This window comes from Spea bombifrons, chromosome 4, assembly GCF_027358695.1.
Source record: "Spea bombifrons isolate aSpeBom1 chromosome 4, aSpeBom1.2.pri, whole genome shotgun sequence".
Classification (NCBI taxonomy): domain Eukaryota; kingdom Metazoa; phylum Chordata; class Amphibia; order Anura; family Pelobatidae; genus Spea; species Spea bombifrons.
Window position 1 is genome coordinate 87,117,222 of NC_071090.1, and position 25,302 is coordinate 87,142,523.

General features: G+C 39.1%; 1 protein-coding gene across 1 annotated transcript; it reads left to right on the forward strand.

Moving 5' to 3' along the window:
• Positions 1-569: 569 nt before the first annotated feature.
• TICRR (TOPBP1 interacting checkpoint and replication regulator) lies at positions 570-18,448 on the forward strand. The gene is made up of 22 exons (XM_053464123.1): positions 570-1,323; positions 1,961-2,207; positions 3,391-3,623; positions 3,709-3,940; positions 4,731-4,860; positions 5,248-5,387; positions 6,190-6,390; positions 7,230-7,381; positions 7,458-7,552; positions 7,643-7,736; positions 8,232-8,314; positions 8,812-9,045; positions 9,421-9,508; positions 9,746-9,827; positions 11,120-11,260; positions 11,421-11,511; positions 11,895-11,956; positions 14,501-14,644; positions 14,853-14,986; positions 15,085-17,254; positions 17,846-17,968; positions 18,236-18,448. Exons 1-22 carry the CDS (start codon positions 664-666, stop codon positions 18,379-18,381), a joined length of 5,682 nt encoding a protein of 1,893 aa, XP_053320098.1. The 5' UTR covers positions 570-663; the 3' UTR covers positions 18,382-18,448.
• Positions 18,449-25,302: the final 6,854 nt, after the last annotated feature.

Consider the following 25,302-nt stretch of genomic DNA (forward strand, 5'->3'; position numbering starts at 1 on the left):
ACTTTTTTGAGGGGCTGATGACAGGTCATAAGGGATGCATGTAAACACTGACATTTTATAATTTCCCTTATAATTTGTGAAAAACGTTTAACTTAAAGAAACTAATGAGGCTATTATGGCAATGCAGTCTGATGGAATTAACAAGATAGAAAAGCTGGGTCCTCTCTTTCGATTAGAACCCTTTTGTTTATAGCAGTGAGAGTTGTAATTATAATTAGTACGACTCCACTTTAGACAAACTTATTTATCTCTTATAAATGCATTAAAAAGTCATGTTTCTGCCCAGGACATTTTATGGTAGAAAGCTGCAGCTACAGCCTACCTCTTCCTATTTACCATTTAAATTTTTAAATAGGAGCAGCAGCAAATAGAAGCGAAGCAAAATGTCAGTTCTGAGATTGTCAGTCATTTGGACCAATAGCCGTCCACTACCGAAGTGCTGTATTATGTATGTATGCGCTGCAAAATATCTCCACCCCTCTCTGTTCAGATAGCCAATCAGATTGTACGAATGACTTCCGCACGGCCAATAGTAGTTTACGTCGGGGTAATGCGCGGCTGGTTTGATAGCTGACTGTGTTTGAGGAAAGATGGCGGAGACTGTAGAGACGGCAGTGGTAAAGATATAGGGATACTAGGCCGCCAGTTAGTGTCGGAACCGGTATGGCGCCCTCGCATAACGTGGTGCTGCTGGTAGATACTGCGGACTGTTCTCTCAAAGACAGAGTCCGGCTTCTGTCTCTCAAGCTGCTCAATTTCCTCACCTGCCGGGCAGGCCTGGGACAGGTCCGCTGGAGTTACCGCTTTCTGAACTCACAAGGGGGTCGCTGTAGGCCTCCGCGCCGTTCCGATTTGCGTGAATTGGGTCCCCGCAGCTGGGATGAGTTTGAAGAAGAGCTCGAGGCCTGTTGGGAACGGGCCAGGAGCAGCCGGGCCTCGAGTACTCAAACCTCCCGGGCCGTGCATACCCAGGGCGCTTTGATGGAGACCGTGTCGGATTTCCAGTGGGACAGACCAGACATCTGTTCCCCAACTAAACCCGCTTTAATAAAGACACGCAGAGGTGGTCGAGGCATGACGGCGGACGAACCTTTAAAGGCTGAGTCACCTACTGGAAACCTGGCTGCCTGGAGCTGTAGAAACGCCGTGTTCCTCCTCTCCCCTTGCCCCCACTCCGCTGCACAGCTTAGCCAATTCATAGCTGGCTCTGGGGACGTCGGGTCTCAGCAAGTCATTGAGAAACTCCTGCCCAGGGGTCTGCAGAGCATTGTTTCCAACAGGAGGGTCACCCTGTACTGGCTGGACACTCTGGACTGGACCGAGGTGAAGAAATAAGTCATACTATATGAGCAAGGAGCTAAAATGTGGCGTAATCAGCATGACTAGTCACTTGGTTGCTATAGTGATTACTCCACCTTTACAACAGTGGTGCAGAGTTGATGTATAGAAGCGTAGTTTGTGTTTTGTAATCATGGACTACACAACAGAAACATAGAATTTGGGAACGATTCAGCCCATCTGGTCTCCTCGGTTTCCCGATGGAAAGACCTTAATTAGTCCTCGGTCTCATCATATATTCAGGATTGACCGGGTTTGCTTAATGCCGATTGCTGTCCTGGGTTGACAATGCTAGTAGCTATGCATATATACGGTTATCACATGACTAGCAGAACTTAGAAGCACACTTGTTTATGGTGAAGTTCTGTCTAGATGGTTGAGGGGGGTGGGTTTCAAACCATATATGAAGCATAAAAATGTAGTCAGAGAATTATTGCTTAATAAAATGTGTATGTGTAATATCTATTATGTGTGTGATTTAAAGGTAAAAAGGTATTACATTTGTAAATGTAGAGGTTGTAGTTGATCTTCTATGTAATAAGTGCCTTGTTTTATTATATGGTATATTGTAGTTATATTATACGGTATGATAAGTACTTTGTTTTCCTCCATCACCTTGTAGCTTTGGAGTTCTTGTGAACATTCTGGATATCTGACAATGGTGGAAGTCATGCAATTTGTTGGGGGAAGGATTGTACCATCCGAGTCTTTACTACTGTCATCGAGTCAGCTATTTCCCTATAGTTCTACTTCAGATGCAAGTCTTAGCGTCCCTTTTGATTCGGTCTTGAGTTATGTGATATGTGATGAACCTGATCATCGGTTAAGGTTTCCACAGCAAGATGGCATTGTGTTCTTCATAACACCAGGTAATTTTTTTTTTTAGCAGAATAAATTGTGACTTAAGTAGAGACCATCATGCGTGTTAACACATTTCCCCACGCAAAAGGTTAAGTTAATGTAAACTAATCAATTGTTTCCTAGGAAAAAAGTGGAATAAGATTTTACATTAAACTAATAGTCACCTGTCACCCTAAGTGATCTATTCCATACAGAGGACATCCCAACATGCTTTTATTGTCCGTAGAAAGAAAAAAGTGTATGTTTGCTGCAAAACCGCATAAATAGTTACTCTTTTTTAATTACATTTCTTACAATTGCTTGCCTACCCATGATCTGCTGCTATTTGACCACCATGTTTTCCCAACATGGAAGCCTCTTGAACATCAGAACGTGGCACCGATTACAATCACATGACGCAATGTAATTATGTAAACACAAATGGCATGTATCATTCTTATACAAACCACATGTTTAAGAAAAAAATAGCAAAATGTATCTGTAAAGTGAGAAAAACCCACAAACCTGTTTAGCTGAGGGACTGAAACAGAACAAGCTGATACTGTTTGTTGATACTTCCACTGTTGTTGTGTCTCTATTAACCGTATCAGCTCATTCTGTCTCAGTCCTTCCCTCAAATAGGTTTGTTGCCGGATACCCTGATGCTGTGTTGTCACACATAGATGCGTTTTGCTGTTTGAGACAATAGATAACTGGCCTTGGGATACTTGATGCTGCTTGCGTCGTCGGTATTTACGTGATTATATCACATGCTGTGTCACATGTGACGTGTGCTTTGTGTCAATATCCAAGAGGCTTCCAAGCTGAGAGAACTAGCTTTTCAAATAGCAGAGCATCTTGGGTAGGTGGGTACATGACTCCTATTTAGCCAAAACAGCTCATGTTGCTAGAATTGGGCAAAAGTAATGCCACAGTTTAGATAATTGGAATATAATAATGAAACCTAGTAGCGTCCTCTACAAGGTTCCAATATGTCTGCCAGTTACTCATGTTAGGCCCTATATAACCAGTATCTAAATGCTATATAAAACTATCCGTATGGGCAGTTTCTTCTCAGTCACAGCTCGCTTTACCTGTAACTGGAATGCCTCATTCTCTTTTTTATTTTTTTTTTACAACTAAGATTAGTATAATTATCTTGGTTTTGAATTACTGTCTATTTGTTATGTTAATGGTAATTTTGTATTTCAGGAACAAATGAAGAGTGGGAATGTCCTGTGACGTTGGAACCCATTTCAATGAACCAAAACCAATCAAATTGTTTAATGCACATAAAACTGAAGGGTGTTTTGCAACACTGGAGCCAGAATCAGGCTGGTTTGCTCACTGTGGAGACTTGGATGCTTCAGAATCCAAACAAAGATGTAACTCACAACCTCTTTCAGCAGCTCCTACAAGCCCTGTTATCCCGGGGACTACACGTGGTAAATTATATTGTTGCTATTTCTATCAGGTTTGGAAAGAATGTCCAAATGTTTTCTTCTATAATGTATTTTCTTTTGTTTAAAGGTTGCTGATGTATTTACAGAAGAGGACCTGTGTGCAAGCACTGGGATTCTTACCCCTGTTTCAGAAAGTGCTGCCGTTCTTAATGTGATATGTAGTGCAAAAGCTGATGGTTTGGAAGGATTACGTGTACATGGATCACTTAATGAAGCTTGTGAAGGAATATCTATTGACCTCTCTGACATTTTAAGAAATGTTTTAAATATCTGTACAGCTGATGTAGAGTCACCATCTGGTAAGCCCATTATGGATTTAAAACAAAAAAAACACCTTGACATGTTCCACTAATCTGATGAGTATATTTTCCATTGAAGATGTGCATGTGCCATGTTTATTTTTAATAACGATTGTATTTACTTCTATTGCACGTATCAAAAATGAAAAATTAAAAACACCATTTCAAATTTTCTGCATAGAGAAGATGATTATAATAAAAACAAGCTAGCTCTTTACATGTTCTTCCTTAGTGGCATGTTCTTATTAGTTTATAACTGTGTGAATTATATAAATGCTTGCTTAATGTGAGTAGTACTCTGGGTTTAGTTCCTTGAGGAATATTAGCTTTTAAAGATCAAGTCCAAGTTGCTTCTAAATAGAAACATGATTTGACTTCAGACTAGAACCATTCAGCCCGCATAGTCGGCCCGTTTTCTACTGTAAAACTTTATGAACCCTAATTAGTCCTTGGTCTGAGCCCTATTTGTATCCTGTGCATGTTTAAATTCCCTCACTGTATCAATATCTTCCACTTCTGCTGGGAGGCTGTTCCATGTATCTGCCACCTTACATTATTTCCAAGCCTCAGACACTCTGCTTTTGTCATAACCTCTTGTTCTAACATTTTTTTTTAAATAAGCTTTCCACGTATACTTTGAAAAATACTATTATTTAAATGCGTTATGACATTGTAGAACCCTTTAAATATGGAGGCCGTCCTGACAGCACCGCCATACACTTATATGGATATTTATGTAGTGTATGTGTATGAATAATGTATGTACTTATTGTGTTTTGTGCATTTTCAGATATTTCAATGCCAGAATGGGTTACTCAAGAACTATCTCAAAGTAGTCATTGGACTTCATCATTTGTTGAAAAGTGGTACACATTATGTGGGACCTCTGGTGCTAGCACTAACCTAATGGAATCGTTTAGGTAAAAATAATGGTCCAGTAATCGGTAATGCCTCTGTTTCCAAGTAGAAACCTATTTTTTTCTCTTATACATTTAGTTTGTGTGTGTGGGGGGGGGGGCATATTTATGGCTGCTCCTGCCCAATTTTGTGCTTCCTAAACAAAGGCTGATGTAAGCAGTCACTCTATAACTTGCAAAAGTCACCCTTGTATTCATTACACACTTTCAAAGCACATTACCCAGTGCTGATGTTTTGCATTAACTTTGTGGAGAACAGTCCGGGAACTTTCTATACATTTGATAAGAAAACATCTCTACTTTTTTTTTTTTTTTTTTTTTTTTTACTAAAGTTTGCAGCTGTCCACAGCAAATATACATTAACACGTTTTGTTTCTTAATTGGTTTCAGGTTAATAAATGCGGCCTCCTTTACGGAGGATGAACAGTTGAAATGTGACCAGGAGATAACACATTGTTTGTCAGAGTATTATCAGAAGAAATCCTGTGACGAGTCTGGAAACACAAAACAAGGAGAAAACCACAAGAAACGTAAATTTCCTTCCTCTGGTTAATACTTGATAGCTGTCTTTTACTTGTAGGTTTTTTATTCTTTTAAAAATCTGTATGAAATTATTATTTTCATGGTTATAATGGCAACTTCTAGCATAATGTTAATTATGTTATGTCAGATGTATTTCTAGGAGTCAAAGCACCTTTGCTTAAGAGTTTTTGTTTGTCATGGTAATGCATACATATGTTGCTTTATTATTGCTTTTCTAGGATTCGAGAGGGATTTAAAGAAAAAAAAAGTTAGATGCCTTTCTCATAAGTTGAAATGAGATCACCACAAGCATTTAGAAACATCAAAGATTACCAAATCTGCGATGACTAAAAAGTATCTTTTTGTTAACGAGCGCACACTGCAGCTGGTCTAGCTTGTCCAAATTAGTGTTGTTGTGAAAAAAAAACGCATTTTTGCTGAATGTTCACCTGTTTTTCCCTGTTGGATCAAATGTCCAGACATCTGTTTGCTCATTAGGAATGTCTCCTTAACGACTTACAATTCTAACATGATCGCACTTTCAAACTTAGATCAAGGACAACAGTTTGCATTAAGTTGTGAAATTTGACACATACAAAAAAATAAGATACAAGGCAGTGCTCGCCAACTTTTAAAACCGTGCTATCTATCTTACATTGATTGGTGAACGTATATTGTACAAGTAATTGATTCAATGTTCCATCAGTTGATATGGTGATGAAAGCAGTCTTTATTATTATTATTAATTATTATTCCCGACCACCAATATATTGGGACAATGTACACAGCTAAACTTTATTTTTTTTTTAGGTCTTCCCCGTACTCCAGTGAGGCAAAAGATGAAAACTATGCCACGCTCTCTGCAGATGCTTAATGCTGCTCGGCTGAATGTGAAGGCTCAGAAATCCCAACCAGACAGTGTACTACTTGTACCCAATGAAAAGAATTCCCAGGCAAAAAGAAGATCATCAGACAAGCAAGAAGAAAAAACAAAGTCCCTGAAGCTCAATGGTACATTTTTCTTATTTAATCACATACAGTAAATGCTGCTCTATAAACATTCTTAACCCCTATGTGACAATGGCTCATAACATTTTTGTAATGCTCCTGTTTAAGCTGTAATTTTCTTCTGTCACTTGCCAAAAAAAAAACCTTCAAGATAAGGACTTTCTTTAGATACCACTATTTTGATTGTATCACCTAATTTACTATAAAAAAAAATTATATAAAATATGGTGAAAAACGTAAAAGCATTTTTATCTGAAAAACCTTTTACTCATCTACTAAACAGATTCTATTTGTCCTGATTTTAGTACCACCCAGTGTTTTATAGGGAAATAAGTACAAGTAGCATATTGCTATTTCAAATTTATTTTTTTTCTCTTCCTCAAAACCAGTCAGTTCAACTTACCCCATCAAGCCATGTATGTTTGAAAACTAGACATCCCGGGATATTTCAAATGCTGGTATTTTAACTCTTCATGCCAGGAAGTTTCACCAATTTTAGGGCTTGCTCATAAACATTTTTCTTTTCTTTACATTTTCTTTAAACTGGGTGGTTTTGCTTATGATGTCATGGTGATGTCACAGGGGTCTTTTTTATTTTTAAATCTAATTACATTAACTATTTTAATATTTTTTTTATTTCACTGGTCACATAGTAATTAGTGAGCTGGGCTCCATTGACCTGAATGTTTGGCTGCAGAACCTTTAGTCAATCTTCAGGGGGAGCTCAAAGTTCTCAAGAGGGTCTGGAGAGTTATATGTATCCTCTATTTTGTTGTATTGTGTATTGTGCTAATTTTATTGTAGAGTTGCTATGAAAACCTTTGTTTGAATTTACGTTATAGGTTTCAAAACCGAAGAGGAGTTATTTTCTATACTAAAGGAAGAGTATGAAAAGACACTATCTGTAGAGGATGATGGATTGCTAACTTGGGCCAGAAATGCAATATCTAACATAAATTCATTCTTGAAAACAAGCAATAGCAAACAGACAGAGGTGAATCATTTTGTAAACATTATTTAGCTTTTTTATAATCTTTGGCATCTTTTAATTGGCCTTATTGTACTTGCAGGTTGATGCTGGCAAAATCAGAAACCTTCTAAAGACCAGCAAAGCCATCAGGCAATCATATGGAAGTAACCAGAGAAAAGAAACTAAACTTAGAGAGTATGTTTTATATATTATGTTCCCATTAACTGATAAAAGACTTTTAAAGTGCTGTGTTTCCTATTTTCTTATCTTTTTGTTTTGTTTTAGATGCCAGGTTCAAGTGTTTTTAAGGTTGGAAATGTGTGTTCAGTGTCCAGTTGTGCAGTCAAACACAGATGAGTTGGAACAAACAGTTGAGGAGGTAAGTTCTGTCAAGTGTGTTCTCCAATATGCTTTCCTAAAAACAATGTTATACGTAAAATGAATATATAGGATCCGCTTACTAAGAGCTGTAAAACTGTTCAAGGCTACCTTCAAGCAGGTTATAAGAGACATTAGGGAAAAAAACCCGTCCGATATAATTTAATAGAGCAAGAAAACATTTTTGTAATATTTTGACATTTTATTGTGTAGGCTTCTTAAGAGTTAATTCATCTTTTATGATTGAAATGTACACCCTACAAAAGTCACACTATTTAAGAGGTTTAATTAAAAGGCCCGGTCTCTGATGTCTTACTGTTTAGACACTGCTCTGACTTAATATTATCTCTTGGAGTTATACATCGGTCGATTTAGAGTGAGAGGTGAAATTTACTATTCTACCAAAAGCGTTTGGGATGGTGCTGTTTGATACTATTTGCACTATTGTTTGCACTATTGTTCCATGATCAAATTGTTTTCACTTTTTTCCTTCCAGATAACAGATATGTTGCGTATTATCTCTCTAACAGAAGATCCATCGTTTCTCACTAATTTTTTAGATGAAAATGTCCTTCCAGAGTATGTATTTTTTTCCAATTGTCTACATGTTCAACCAGTGTATGTCAAGGGTAGTAAATCTCCAATATACAGATTTAAAATGAACTAGTTTCTAATTACAACAATGTTTACAGAAATGCTAGTGGTACGTAAATAGTTCAAAGAAAGTAAGGTGGAACTTGTTGGCAATGCCTGGACAAATGACTCTAATACCCCATATAAAAAGTGAGAATAATGAGTCATGTACATTTCCTTTGTTCATAATTTGTCATGTGGCACAAATGCATGTACTGATATATATTGAGTTTGAATATGAATGAACCTTTTTAAGAGAACGAAATGGCAGATCTAAGGCTTATTTGCTTAAGATACTAGGGTGTACATTTAATGTTGTGTCAATGGGCAAAATCACACCTAAAATAAATGTAAACGTGGAAGTTCCAGATATTAATAACTTTTACATATTGCCTGGACTTTTTGGTTTAGTTTTCATGCTTGTCTTATTCTTGAAATTTCAGATATATAGCAACAATACCTAAAATCCTGGCAGACATCTATTTTAGTCTTGGGACCCAAATTCCAGAGGATCTGGCCTTGGTACTTCCTGCAGATGGTGATGATTCTGTTATTCAAGAAGGAGCAACACCTGCATATTCACAGCCGTCCATCTCCAGGGTTCCAAGCGTGGCTCAGCTAGGTACAGAGGAAGAACAGCTTGAAGATCTGCGCACAAGATCTGCCAAGAAAAGGAGGTACTTTTTGTATAAAAACAAATTTTTTGGCTTCCTTATTAATGATGGTACATATGTGAAGAGCAGTTTCAGCTGCAGAATTGAAAAATGGTGTGTCTCTTATATAAACTAATTTCAGATGCAATTTAAAGAGATTTCTAATCTGTATTGGTGCTCAATTCTTTCTCTGAACACATCACAGGCAAAAGGCAACAGGTAGGAATTTGGCAAAGAACAATTGATCACTTTGTGTCTTGTATCCAGTGGTAGGTCTCTTAGCTAGTGATTTTAGATGCAGAACTTTTTAGTTATTAATGCTAAAATACTTTATTGTATTATTGGCACGATAGTATTGCCTTTTTTGCACTTGTTACATGTAGATCTGTTTTTCTAAAGGACAAGCACAATGACAAGACACAGGAGCATAGCAGAACCCTCCCAAAGTATGCGACAGATTGAAGTTCCCAAGAAACAGATGAATAAGGTAAAATGTCTATTTCTTTCCCCTCTCTTGTTGCACAAAAAGACAGGTATATAATTTTACCAGCCTGCACTACTGTCACAAACACACTGACAACAAAGCAGATTTCACCAAATGTAATCCAGATGTGACTCTAAATGTTTTGGAAAGAGAATGTAGTGCTGTTACTTGTCTTTGTCTTGTGAGTCTGTTTATCCCTCAAGCTGACTCCATCCCCTCCCAAACTTTGCTTGTTTCCAGGAGAATTTACAAAATAATCCTATTGTTATGGTTGAGAAATTAAAGATGCCTCCTTCAGTCCAGCCACAGAAAGATGCAGAAGGTATGTAATGTATTTTGAGCTGTTTATGTATATTCACTTTTAGGGAGCTTCTAGCCTGGTTTTGACCTAACAAGAACACAACTGTATTGCCAACAAATTTTTTATTATAACATAAAGCTGTGTTATGGTGTAATATGGTTGCAGTGAATATGGTACTATGCAAACATTTGACGTATGTGGAAAAATGTTGTAATGTAAGAAAACTCTGCAAATTGACATGTTAATAGTCTTTTATATTAATAATTTAACAAAATGCAAAGTGGGACCCTGGAACACTCGCCTGCTGTCTGGAGAAGTCTGATCAGAAGTGGCCTTTATAGAAGACTTGCTTCTAAAAAACCATGTCTTCAAATACAAGGAAACAAGTGCAAGTGACTCAACTATTCACTAAAAGTTTGACTCATTGGTCAAGAGCACCTGCTGTCATTTTACTGCTCTGGACTGATGAGTGAATGTAAAATATTTAGCTGTAGCAGAAGGCAGTTTGAGTGTTTGCAGGCACCAGTGAAGCATGGTTGAGTTTCCTTGCAAGTTTGAGGCTGCATTTTTGCAATTGAAGTTGGGGATTTGGTCATAAATAATGGTCTCAAACCTGAAAAGTACAGGCAGATACTTATCCATCATGCAATACCATCAGGGAGGCATCTGACTGGCCCTAAATTTATTCTGTAGCCAAAGTCATTAAGAACTATCTTCAGCATAAAGAAGAACAAGGAGTCCTGTAAGTGATGCTATGGCCCCCACAGAACCCTCATTGAATCTGTCTGGGATTACATGAAGAGAGCCGGGAGCAACTGAGGTTGGCTAAATCGACAGAACTGTCTTTGGTTCTTAAAGATGTCTGCCATGTTTCTACCTGCCACGTTCCTTAAATTGTGTGCAGCATCAATAGAAGAATTGATGCTGTTTGGGAGGCAAAGGGTGATCACACCATATTCATGTTCAATCACTTTACATTATGGTATTAACATGTCTTCGAAAGCATTCTTATTTTACATTTGTTCCACACTTGCCTAAAACCTTTGCACAGTACTGTATGTGGAGTTAACAAAAATCCCTTTAGTGGGCCACTCTATTTTAGTAATTTCGGGCTGTGAACTAATGACCGTTATATTTAGTGTTCAATAATATTGAATCTAAATGTATGTTTCTAATATTTTAATCTAATTATTCTATATTTTACACATTTTCCTCAAAAAATGCATTTTAAGACTGAATAACATTTTTAATGTAATATAAATATGTTAACAAATATGCATTTAAACATTTATATTTATTTCTTTCATTGAAAGCAACAAAAGTGAGGAGGAATTTATTTGTACAGCAGAACCAATCCCCAACAAAGAAAAGCAATAAATTGCCAAGAAGCCAATCTGTATCGGCAGTAGAGGACCTGAAACACAAACGCAGCAAGTCACATGATGGCACAAAAGGTAATTTTGGATAAAATGTGTAACTTTTTTTTAAAACCTGTGGTTTGGTAGGTGTACAAATACCCCTCTTTTTCTCTTTCAGCAATTTCACATTTGTAAAATAGTAAAAACTGTTAACAAAATTATATTTTAATCTCCTTTTTGTTTGTCCCCCATTTAGATCATTATAAATTACTTACTAAGAAAGTGTCAGAGACACCGGTTCGTAAGCAAACGTCAAATAGACTTCTTCATAAGCAGATTAAAGGACGGTGAGCGTTATGCATTGCTTTTGTTATGTAGAATTTTTTTATTTTAATATAAAATACTTTTACAACTGTCTTGTTGTCCTATCATATTTAATATTCATAATTACATGGTTTTGTAACTTAAATCGGCATTAAGTTTATGTAAAATGGCTGACATCCGTGTTCATTGAGGGGTGTCGAGTGATTCTGGTTCAAAAATGAAAAGTACTCTCATCCTGCAGTGTATTGTGGCAGGTGGGGGGGGGGTCTGCCCATGGTGGCACCTGAGGTGTAAAAAGAAAAAAAAAAACATTCTCCAGACAACGATCAACTTCTGAAACTTTATACCAGAACCACCTTTTACACCCGACCTGTATTGTTTTCTGATCTAAGTACTCTGCTTCCAGGCTTTCGGAGGCTACATCTGACATCAGCATTGTGGAAGAATCCCCTGAGAAAGAAATAAGAAGTAAGTTGTGAATGATTTAACAACTCATTTTCAGTAGATCTACTCTGTACATATAGCTTAATGTGCATCCTTAGGGAAATCACTCCGTCAATGTGATTCTTACTTTAATAGTCGTACTAAGTTTTTTTTTTTTTTTTGTCCCCAAATGTTATTTTGGTAATCCTTATCAATTAAGAACTATTTGTTTTGTCTGTCTACTTAGTATGCCCATTATCGTGCGATTATGGTGCAACTGAATATTTCAAATGTGTCATCCTTTAACCTCTTAAGAGCCAGAGCTATTTATGCTACAGACAAGAACAATTTTCATGTTTTTGATGTTTTTTTTCTTCAACTATTATTTCCTAATTAAGCGTACCTATATAAATCTCATCAAAATAAATATACACACAGTCGCATGAAATAGAATTAATTCAATGGTTTTACATATCAGGGCACAACAATCAGTTTCTTAGCAGGTCGTAAAGTTAGGTAAATACAACCTCAGATGGATGACAACACATGACATATTACACTGTCATTTATTCAACAAAAATAAAGTAAAAATGGAGAAGCTATGTGGAAAACTACACCTTATGATTCAATAGCTTGTAGAACCACCTTTAGCAGCAATAACTTGAAGTAATCGTTTTCTGTATGTCCCTCGCATCGTTGTGGAGGAATTTTGGCTGTCTAGTCTTTACAAAGTTGCTTCATTTCATTGAGGTTTGCTGGCATTTGTGTATGCACGGCTCTCTTAAGGTCCCGCCACAGCTTTTTAATCAGGTTGATGCCTCAAATTTGGGCCATTGGAACACCTTGATTCTTTTCCTTTTCAGCCATTCCGCTGTAGATTTGCTGCTGTTTGCATCGTCCTGTTGCATGGCACACTTTCGGCCAAGCTTTGACCGTTGGACGCATGGCCTCACATTTGATTCTAGAATACTTTTGGTATACAGAGGAGTTCATGGTCGACTCTGACTGTAAGGTTCCCAGGTCCTGTGGCTGCAAAACAAGCCCAAATCATCACCCACCACCACTGTTTAGACATAAGGAACATGATTTATCTCCTGGTATTTAAAACCTTAAATTTCAGAGGGGTACACTTTCGTTTTCACAAGACTGTACATGTGTGTATGTGTATATAATATATATATTTATATATACACACACCGTATTGGCCTGAATATAGGCCGTACTTTTTTTCCCCCGTTTTAAGTCTTTAAAGTGGGGGTGCGGCCTATATTCGGCGTCTAGCGCCCGATGCCCGGTACATGCAGTTCCGGGCGGCGGGCAGGCAGCAGGGTTAGGATACAGCGGCGCAGGGGACCCTTATCCTACTCTCTGATACGCTCAGACAGCCTCCCCTAACGGCACTTTCCACGGGGGGAGTGTCGGCACGGGAGATTGTCTAAGCCCATCGCGCGGACGTTCACCGGCTGCAGCGATACGCACGTAAACAACCTCCGCTGCCGGCACGTCTGCACGATGTGCTTTAACAATCTCCCTTGCTGGGAATTCCCATGAGGGGAGTTTGTTAAAGCACATCGTGCCGGCAGCGGAGGTTGTTTACACGCATCGCCGCAGTCGGTGAACGTCCGCACGATGTGTTTTACTTCCTCTGAGTGCCGGCACCGGAAGTTGTATACGCATATTGCGTTAGATGTCCCCCTCCGTCCCCGCAAGACACCCGGGAGTCTGCTCTGGTAAGTCGGGGGGGTGGGGGTGCAGAGTGGCAGCATATCTATTACAAAACTTTTTCTTTAAAAAAGCACCAAACTTTTAGGGTGCGGCCTATATTTATATATATAAATTTATTTAAAAAAAAAATTGGGCCATGTAGGGCTTGGGACCCAGGGGAAACAGTTTCACATGGTCATGGAACAGTCGGCATCTTCCGTGCCCCCACGATAGCGGACTATCTTTTCATGACTTGCCTGCTAAGTTTTCGGCAAAAGAGGTTAATAAAACTTAGTTTTTGTTTGATTAGGCATGTATAATGAAAACATGTCTTAAATTCTGACCAACGCCTCTGTATCTTGGCTATCTGCCAACGAGGAACTATTAGAGCTTTGTGATTTTAGGATTCCCACTGAATGATTGGACTCAAAAATGCTCTGGGTATCGGGTGTTTTCTGCCTAGGACGGCAGGTCCAAGGCACAGCCGTGACGCTGCTCTGTTAGCCTGTTAAGAGGGAGATCACTGATCTCCCCAACAGGCCCATTAACTCCTTTCTGCCCAGCACCCTGCATCCTTAAAAGGCAGAGCAGGAAGGATGGCAGTGCGGACAGGGCAGCCGAAGGTAAACATATCACTGCTGGCTTCCCAGAATTTATTCAGCTCAACTGCATTCTTTGGTCCCTAGTATATTTAATGATATTTTTACCTTTTTTACTATTGTATACACCAGGGGATAACACTCTCTACTCCCCAATGGCTGCAAACAGGCCACAATTATATTCTATCTTGAGCTCAGCCATCTCTGTTAAAAATGCACTACTTGTTGTTTAGGCAAGGATATGCTGTTGGATGAGTTACTAACAATAGCTTGTTTTTTGTACCAGACATTGATTTGCGAAGAAGCCCCCGCATCAAACAGCTGGCCCTAACAAGGAGAAACTCGTCTTTCTATGCTTCCCAGCCAAAGTCTCGTAATCTGGAAAGAGTCCATTCATTTACACAACAGCATCATGGTGATGATCAAACAGGTATTGCACAGTCCTGTAGATGTTTGTTCTTGGATATCTTCCCTCTATCAGTTTCTATCAGAGACAACTGATTCTTAACATGGTAAATGCCAGCCACTGTTTCCAAAATTACATTACAAATGATTTGCATTTTATCTTGGAAACGGCAGCTATTTTGTATTTGGTTTAATTTGTCAAGCTACATTTTAATGACTTAACATCATTACAGGCAATAATTCTGTTTCATTGGTGAAAACCCCCAAACGGCTGCTTTTTGGAGAAGTGCTGAAAGTGAGTAGCCCACCTGTGACAAGACAAGCGGCACGGAATCTCTTCAGTGAAGCAGCGTGTGAAAATTGTCAGGTGAGCTTTTGATGTGATGCAGTAAGACAATAATTCATTTGAGCATGACTAAAAAATTTATAACTATCTTTTTTTTTTTTTTTTTTATATATACCCAGACTCCAGGAAAAACTAAAAGGAGGACTCCAAACAAACCCAAAACTGTTTCCAAAGAATTTCAGGAAAAGGACACGCTGCCTCGCAAATCTCCACATACCCCCAAGACACCTGTTAGGACTCCTAAATTGCTTAAAACTCCCTCAAAAACCTCAACCGAGAGAACAAAAGCTGCTAAAAACTTAGGAAAGTTGTTCTCGCCATCTAAAATGCTTCTGAAATCCTCTTCCAGATCCTGTAGTAATTATGAAATAACACCACCGAGAGAGAGCTCTCAGGCTAATTTTGCTTCCCCATTAAAGAACACGGAGGTTACTGCTCTTCATGTCAGGCAACGACTTTCAAGTCCTTCTAATCGCGCAAACCAAATGCCACAGGTTTCACGTACTCCTAGCAAATCACCTTACCGGGTAAATGAACCGCTAGCACAGTGTACCACGCCAAGTAGGTATGCTTTACGGACCCCACAGAAGCCACTCGCTGTTCCAGTTTGTCAAACGCCTACCCCAAAGAAATGTGTGGAGCGAGGCCTTCCTACAGCAGCGCCGTGTGTACTAGAGTGCACTCCTCAAAAACGCAAACCCTTTTCTCCTGCTAAACTTAGTACATTCAACTGTTCTTTGTCTCCAAATGGCATGCCAAAAAGCATTGTTGGCAATTCTCCGTTCAAAGCCTCTGCTATGGGAAATAATTCAATGCTTCTCTATCAGCAAATGCATCGGACTCCACCGAAACTGTCAAGTCCACTCACGCCGCTAGCAAAATCAAATGACAGACATTCCTCGATCACATCTGATGGAAATCCTAAAACTTTGTGCAATGTGTCTGCCCACATCCAAGGAGAGACATCCAGCCAAACACAAAGATTTATTTTACCATCAGGTATGCCATCTTCAGAAATGTTATCTCCGGGTTTGAAAAACACTTTATCTACAGTTTGTTCCCCCAAGTGTAAGGGAGAACCTATTGTACTATGTGAGAAGTTAGACATGTCTTCATTAGACAGCACAGAAAACTCCGGATCCTTTGTTACCAGTTCTCAAACAGAGGAAAGCATTGATATAACGGATGCCGTGGTTGTGCCAACAGAAACCTCTGAACTAAAGATGAAGGTTCTCTTTACAAGAAAACCCTCAGACTGTAATTTAATGAGTAACTTACCTTCAACACCAAAGTGTGCAAGTAATGCTTTGTCTAGTTCACCATATGGTCTACGCCGCACTCCTGATAGGAGACAGAGGGAGGCTGCTGCACGTCTCGGCACACCACAGATTCCTTCAAAGTTCTCAACTCCAAAAAGTCACCAACCTATTGTGCCAGTGGCGGTTCCAACCTATGAGGTTGAGCTAGAGATGCAAGCGTCGGGGTTGCCAAAACTTCGCTTTAGAAGAACAGACTCCAGTTCAACAGTTGATTTAGATACAGCCAACAGGAGTGACTCTCCACATCCATCTAAAAAAAGAAAGGGAGATGAAAGTCCTTTTAGCGAGAGCTGGTGCAGTAAACATGCGATGAAGTTAGAGTCTACTTGTATTTCTCCATCATGCATACTGTCCTCTCATGCCACACCTGGGAAAGGCAGTGTGCAAACCTTTATTTGTCAGTCTTATACACCGAATAGGTGCTCTTCTAATGCTGCGTCCCCAGCACCCTTAGACGTCGGAGTTCCGTGGACACCTTCACCAAAATTTAAGGATAAGAATGGCAGTGATGCGATTAATAATTGGCCTAGGAGGAAAAAGGCATCTACCGTGAACAGTGTTTTGAAGTTGGATAAAAACCTAGAACACGCAGATCCGTTCCATTCACCTGTGGAAGACCCAGAAACTGTAGTTTCAGAGCAAGTGACCACTAAACCACCTTCTCCGGGTGACTTTGAATTAGAAGGGGTTTCTAAACTCGAGGAACATTCTCCTGTCATAGTGTGGCAAGGAAATTCTGATTTGGAGACTTATAGACTTAAATCAAGAAAACGAGGTCTAGAATTTTTGTCTCCCAATAACTCAGACCAGTGTTCAAAAAAACCCCGCACTGCTCACGAAGAATATGATCTGGTCCACCACAAAAATGAAGACCTGGAAGGAACAGATAAATGCCACTCAAGCCAAAGCGTGTCTTCAAATCTGAACTCTTCTCAGCGGAGCTCCTGCGATGAAGTCTTCAACATTTCAGGTAACATTCTCAAAGAAAGAAAGTTCTAAATATCAGCCTTTGTGCTTGTATGAGAAATGCTGTGACCTGTGAGATGTTTCAGTTAACCCAATAACTATGATAAGCACCTCAAATGTTATAGCACTAGTTTTTTTTTTGTTGATGTATGGCATGCAGTTGTTACTTTATGCCAATACTTCAACAATTAAATCATGCAGTTACAAGGGAAAAAGGGACAGTTGACACAGGAGTTATGGCTTGCTGGGCAATGGAATAATGAACTGAATTCTGAAGGTCTTGTATGTATAAATCGGCAGATCGGCAGCGAAATGATGTTGGGTATATGAGGCGCACGACGTCCCTTTACTAATTTGATAATAAAATCTACAATATGAACAGGGGAAATGTAACATTTGTTTTAGAGTGTGTGTGTGTGTATATATAATACTATATAATTTGAATTATCTAATTAAAATTGTACACCGTATGCATGCCCTGTATCACTGGGTATCGAAATTCAAGAGGTGAAGCCTTTTTTTGAACGTTGTGTGTGCTTTCAACATCTTAAATTTCTGTCAAGGTATATTTCGTAATTATGTTTTCCACTTCCAGGTTTTACGCCACCTAACAACCTACTGAAAAGTTCTATATCTGCTAGCGGTCTGCTCTCTCTTACTCAGTCGCCTATGCTGTACCAAGGGAAAACACCGTTATCCAAGCGCAAGATGACGCTAGGTAAGAGCCTTCTACAGGCCTCCTATAACCAAAGAAATGTTTGGACTCATTTTGGGGTGCGCCTCTTAAAATGTAACCAAGTGCCACTGTAGCTGTCTAGACACCCTAGTGTGTCCTAACCGAGACTGTTGGTTTTTAACCCCCCAGAACAAGATTTACTTACAAAAAAACTCGGTAAACAAAGATTCGAGTTCTTGAAACACCTTTTTAGAATGTCCCATGTTAGATATTCCATGCAATGTTTAATATTCTGTTTCCCGTTTGTAGACGGTGAGCCTGAGGCGCAGCAAGGTACGCCTCAACAGAAGCGGCAAGCACTTCAGCCGTCTGACTCCGAAGACTCTCCTTTCAGTAAAGCCGTCTCTTTTCGTTCTGTCAGCAGAACCTATAGCCGCAAAAAGCTTATCCCCTAAAACTAGTTGCCTAACCTGAGGCTACGGTACTTGAAACTTTTCAGCAACTTAGCTCAAATTATTCCGGTTAAAAAAAAAAAAAAAAGCCTTGAATACAGGTAGGATTTATTCACTAAAAGGAGCGTTATGTTTCAGCACCTTTACTTAACTATATGTAATGAAGAGCCAACCCCAATTAGCTTCTGATGACGAAAGAGCTTTGCTGGCTCTGTATAATGCGCACTAAGTGAGCGCCTTACACATTTAATTATGCATTATACAGGGGCTGACTCAGCCTGTTGGAGAAACCTGCTAGTGCTGTCCCTTTATAATGAATAGTAAAGTTGGCGTTAACACCATACCTCTTCCTTTAGTGAATAAACACAATTTTCTACATGACTGCTTAAATGGATCCTTTCTATACGGTTTGCTGCCCTCGGGAAGCTGACTGTACAGAACATGTGTGATTCCAAAGCGCTTCAAAAGGCAACTTTTGCGTAGGAGCATTGTAGGTCGTAAACATCTGATTCTCATTTACATCCTTAATAATAACCAGTTTTCAGTAAGATTAATTGTTAAACTAATATTCCACCTGAATTATGTTTACTGACCAAGATTGTAAATCGCAAGGGCGCTTAGCAGTGCGTAGCATGAGGAATGAACATCGGCACCTCCAGACTTCAAAGATGTAGCAATTTGCAGGGGAAGCTTTCTATGGTTAATTTATTTTAAAAAAGAAAGTGTATGTATAATATATATATGTATATTCCTAATATTTTTAAATTCTGCAGAGCCTGCCTTTGGTACTGTCATGTTTTTTTTATGACCACTGCAGATCATTTGTGATAGGATGTAAATAGGTGTAAGTATGTGTAAGTGTGGTAAATCATCCTGTGTGTTGGTTTGGTTGTGTGTGGAACAGAACAATAATATTAAGATGTACTACAGATCGAGCAAAAATATTATTTTATGAGCTGTTTTTGTAATAAACTATAATTTGGTTGTGATACTTGCATTTTTCCTGTTTACTTTTGCATGATTGATGTGGCATTGAGTTACAAGAAAAGATGTTCCAATACTTTTGTTCATATAGTGTACTTTTGGATGTCAACTTAACAAAATAACATACACACGGATCAGCCATAACATTATGACCACCTGCCTAGTATTGTGTAGAGGCCCCTTTTGCTGCCAGAACAGCCCTGACCTGTTGATGCATGGACTGCACTAGACCTCTGAAGGTGTGCTGCAGAATCTCGCACCAAGACATTAGCAGCAGATCCTTTAAGTCCTGTTAGTTGTGAGGTGAGGTCTTCATGGATGCATTTTGGTGCCATGTGTTCTCCAAGTAAGCAATGCACCCATAGAAATAACTCAATCCATAGATTCTCATCGTTTTGGTATGTCAATGTAGAGTGGTGTTGCTGACTAGGCACTCCACCAAGGATATGTGTCTACAGCATAGACTAAGGTGATCACTGAGCTCTCTTTAGCTAGGCATGATTCCCATTTTAATTGTGTGTCTAGGCAGATGACATTGTAAATAAAGGTGGTGGAGAATATCCATGAGATTACTGCACCAGGGAACGCTAAGTAAAGCATATAAACATTTATGGTCCTCAAAGGTAAAGGGTGCAAACAAGCATTAAATACCTTGTTACAAGCAAGTTTAGGATATAAAATGTGTGTGTGTGTGTATATGTGCGTGTCTATATTTATATATGTGTGAACCCAGCGCCCTGTGAAAGACCGGCTGCTATAGGGACTAGTGTGCGAATCCCCACAACACACTTGCAAAATACAAATAAATACAAAAATACAATTTGTCCACGTGCGCTTAATGTAAAAAAAAAACGTGATAATGGGTTATTATTTTACCTGTATTGGTGACATTCCAACCTAAAACAAACCATTTGGTAAAAAAAAAATTAAAGAAAATACACGTAGACTGATTACCTGTGAGAGGACTGGGCCGACGTTAAATAAGTTACTGAACACTCATGATTTGATTCAGGTGAATTAATTTATACTAGTTTTATTTTAAGTGCAATGTCAAATATACCATGAATATACTATAACACACAGTGTACACTATGATTTTTTTTCTTTGTTTGCACCATGGCAGAGCTAAATACTTATAATAAGCCGTTCTTTGACCTTGATCATTATAAAGAAAAAAACATTTTTCTTCACTAAACACACATAGACAATTGTGTCTTTGTGATACACTCACTGGCCATTTTATTAGGTACCCCTTGCTAGTACTGGGTTGGACCCCCCCCCTTTTTCCTTCAGACTCAATGCATTTAGACATGTAGACCTGTCAAGACAACTTGCTGAAGTTCAAACTGAGCATCAGAATGGGGATTTAAGTGACTGAACAAGGCATGGTTGTTGGTGCCAAATGGACTGGTCTGAGTATTTCAGAAACTGCTGATCTACTGGGATTTTCATGCGCAACCATCTCTACGGTTTACAGAGAATGGTCTGAAAAAATATCCAGTGAGTGGCAGTTGTATGGATGAAAACACCTTGTTGAATACCATCTCTGAACGCACAACACGTCGAACCTTGAAGCAGATGGGTTACAGGAGCAGAAGAGCATACCGAAGGCCAGTCCTGTCAGCTAAGAACAGGTAACTGAGGCTACAATTCACACAGGCTCACCAAAATTGGACAATGCAAGACTGGAAGAACATTGCCTGGTCTGATGAGTCTCGATTCCAGCTGCGAGATTCAGATGGCAGGGTCAGACTTGGGTGTAAACAACATGAAAGCATGGATCCATCCTGCCTTGTATCAACAGTTCAGGCTGCTGGTGGTGGGGGTGTAATGGTGTGGGGGAACACTTTCTTGGCACTCTTTGGACCCCTTAGTAATAATCATTGTTTAACTCCTTTACAACAAAGCATGTACATGTACGGGCTCACAATGCATTGTCCTTAATAGGGTAAACACGACAACCTACCTGAGTCTTGTTGCTGACCATGTCCATCCCTTTATGACCACAGTGTACCCATCTTCTGATGGCTACTTGCAGCAGGAGAATGCACCATGTCACTAAGCTCATATCATCTCCAACTGGTTTCCTGAACATGACAATTGGCTCACTGCACTCCAATGACTTCCACAGTCTCCAGATCTCAATCCAATTGAGCACCTTTGGGATGTGGTGGAACGGGAGATTCGCATCATGGATGTACAGTAACGGCGTGATGCCATCGTGTCCATATGGAACAAAATGTAATGGAACAAAGTAATGTTTCCAGCACCTTGAAGAATGAAAGCAAAAGGGTCTCCAACCCAGTACCTAATAAAGTGGCCAGTAAGTGTGTGTGTGTGTGTGTGTGTGTATATATACATATATACATATATACATATATACATATAGTGAAGGGATCTGGATCTTTTTGTTATTCTGTCTCTCACGGTTCAAATAAACCTACCATTAAAATTATAGACTGACTATGCCTTTGTCAGCGGGCAAACGTACAAAATCAGCAGGGGATCAAATAATTTTTTCCTTCACTGTGTAGATATATATATATATATATATATATATATATATATATATATATATATAATTTAAGAGCAGAGACTGCTATAAAACCGGGGTGTAGGTTGCAACAGACACACAATGTCGAGCATTTCAACCTTGCCAAGAAAATAATTGCCAAGATCAGACCGATGCATTGTGTTACTTTCTGCATGTAGCTGTAGTTGGTCAGCTCCTTTCCTTTAGTCATTGAATATATATTTGAATTGGACACCAATTTCAGGAACTCCAAAAAATTGTAACTAAATCTACTGTATAAACCATATAAAAACCCTATCCTTGTTCAAGTATTCCGTTTGCAGGAATCCATGAGCATTTTGACGTGAAAGCATGAATTCAATTCGTTTCTCTTTGCATACATTAAGATTTGACGGCTGCAAATGTACGTTGTGATGTTAAACACGTAGACTTTATTTAACTCAGACCTTTTTTTACGCGGAACGTCCCGCATTTTTACTGAGTATGCCTTGTCGGCGATGCCAACCGGTTTGAAATTGCAAAATTATGGACATAGTTGGGGTTTCCTTTTGGAGCCAGCCTGCCAGTTCTGAAAACCCCCGTGTAGTCTCTTCTGAAAGATTACCCTGTTCTTGATCTATTTTTTTTCTCTCCATTACATACATTTTCCTAGGCTGCTGTACGACTGAATGGCATCCTTGTTACTGAAGGACTGCATGATTTACTGAGGCCAACAGAGGGCAATGTGGGATATTCTTTAAAAACATTTTTTTTTTAAACATGAAATTTAAACAAATCGTATTTTGAATGAAATGCATGCTTTTAGAAAAGTACTTATTTTCTATATTTTCTGCACATTATAAGAAAAATAAGCAGTTTTAAATAGGGTGACATTTTAATATGCTTTCATTTTTCTACAATGATGTATTTCATTGAAACTGAAAAGTTTAAAACAGTTTGGTAACTTATGCAAATGATTTAGACCACATTAATGGTCAGAAATACTAGGATTCATCCTGAGTGTTACCTGTAGTTAAGTGACATTTACAAACAAGTTCTGGACAGCATGGGCCCCTGTTTCAGAGAGCCCTCTTACGACGTTCAAACATGTAGGGCCAGACAGTAGTCACAGAAACAGCAGACAAATATTTTGGTTTGTTTTTGGCCCATTCCTTTTCAGGCAAAGAATTACATTCCTTGCCCTTTCATTCACTCTCTCTCACACTTTGCCGACCACTTCCGCATCTCCTTCTCATCTTAAATCTTCTCTTTATCTATTATTATTTCAACTCCCTACTAACTGATCTCTCCCGCCTTTCACCGCTCCAACACTGCAGCTAGATTGATCTTTCTCTGTCGCCGTTCCTCGTCTGCCATTTCTGCGCCAATCGCTCCACTGGCTCCCCATTCCCTTCAGAATCAAACTCTCATGTGCTCTAATTAAACTACCAGACGTTCTGTCTCTTTGCTTGCTGTCTCTCTTTCTGCCTACTTCTTGCAGCCTCTATTCCTTTTGATCTCTCTTTTTCTGTCTCTTTGATTCATGTAGGAGAATGAGGCAGAAAAAGGGGCAGCGAGAGAAAATGGGGAGAGGGACTTGATAAATGCATAAAAAAGAGAATTTGAGTGCTGAAAAAGAGATTTAGCAAAAGAAGTTGTACAAGAATCAGAGACAGGAAGAGAGATCAAAGGGAAAAGAGACCGCAAGAAGTAGGCAGAAGAGACACTAAAAGGAGAGAAAAAGTTTACAAAAAGGAGGGAGGATATTAACACTTTTCAAGCATGATCGGAAAAGGGGAGCAATAGGGCAATTATCCCCACCGAGAAAGACAGCAGCATTATTATTCCCCTAGGTTAAAGGACAAGGCAGGAGTTGAGTGGGGTCACGTTGCGTTGCGGGTAGTACCGCGGCAGCTCTTACTACAAGCTGCATTAACGACAGGCTGAGGCTTCACAATGGTAAGTAACTTGTGTGTGACTGTGTGTGCGTATGTTGATGTGGCGGCTGTGTGCCTGGGTATGTAAGTGTGGTGACTGAGAGTTTCTGTGTCATGGAATGTTAGCGTGTTTTCTTGTGTGTTTCCTAGTAGTGTAGATTTCCTTGATGTGTTAGCATGAGTCCCTGGATGAGAGTGTGTGAGTATCTGGGTTTGCGTGTTAGTGTGAGTGCCCGAGTGTGTCTGCTGGTGTTAGGTATCTGTGTTTCTGCATATGTTAGTGTGTTTGTGTGTGTGTGTATGTGTGTCTGCGCATGTGTGTTAGTGTTGAGCGCCTGGTTGTTGGAATCAGGGTCTGTGTGCATGCGAGTTAATGTGTATGTGGAAAGTGGCAAAATGGGACTTGAGCCGTCTTGATAAAGACTCTGAAGGGTTGAACACATCGCCTGTCTTTTTTGTGGTGTTAAATAAGCTTTTTAAAAAATCCTAAACAGCAAAATTGAAACAACCTTACAGCATTTGTTTTAATACTTTACTAATTTATTTATTTGAGGTGGTGACAAAATGTTATATTTCATCACTGATTTTTGTTACTCACATGTATCACTTTTTTTTGGAGTTTTCAAACATTTTTAAATCATGGCATCATTATTTACAGAATTCTTTGCTTTACAGTGTGTTTATTACCATTTCAGTTGTGGGCCTTTATAAAACAAATGAAATGATTCTATTATAAACACACAGTGTTTATACAATACATTTTTTTAACCAAGGGAAACAATTAAGGATTTTTTAAAAAAAAAGTAAGAAATGATGGATCCACTGATCTAGTTGGTTTTGAAAATGTCAACCATAACATTAAACATGTTTAGTGGCTAGTTTATGTAAATATATGTCCTGGTTGTGATGGAGCTGCTGAACGTTCTCACACCTTAGTATCCCCCTGAACAGAAGCTTGTGGTTTGAATAGAAGCAGACAAGCCCCGGGAGAGAGCAAACCACAAACAAAGCTGCTCTGTGCCGCTGAACAGCTCTTTTTGTTTTTAAATCTGTTTAACTAGGAACAAAATTCCTGCCCTATAATTGCATAAATCCTTGTTCAACAGGAGCCATGTAATAAGCTGATCATTTGTAGCAAGCTGGAAGTTGTCTTTATTTGATGTTATGTGTCAAAGGGGAAGTTTCTCCTTGTCTTGGTTGTGGCAGAAGCAAGTTCCTGCTTGATGAATTAACGCAAACTTGTTCCCTGTTCCTGTACATGTTTCAGGGCTAAGGCCTTTAAATAAGGACAAATTTAGGACAATTTAGGACAAAGGGCAATAATGAAATAAACTAAATTTAGAGCAAGGGTTCTCAGCCCTAGTCCTCGTGGCTTCTCAGCACAAAAGGTCTTAAAAATCTACTCATTAGATCTGGTGACACAGCCAGCAGCTCAGTCACTGGATTTGTCAGGGCTAGGATGATAGGTGTTCCTCTCAGTAGTAACCTCTG

Coding starts and splice junctions, on each gene's coding strand:
- TICRR (XM_053464123.1), top strand. CDS start 664: ATGGCGCCCTCGCATAACGTGGTGCTGCTGGTAGATACTGCGGACTGT. Junction 6,391..7,229: donor AAAGTCCCTGAAGCTCAATG/GTACATTTTTCT, acceptor TTTACGTTATAG/GTTTCAAAACCGAAGAGGAG. Junction 14,645..14,852: donor TCATGGTGATGATCAAACAG/GTATTGCACAGT, acceptor ACATCATTACAG/GCAATAATTCTGTTTCATTG.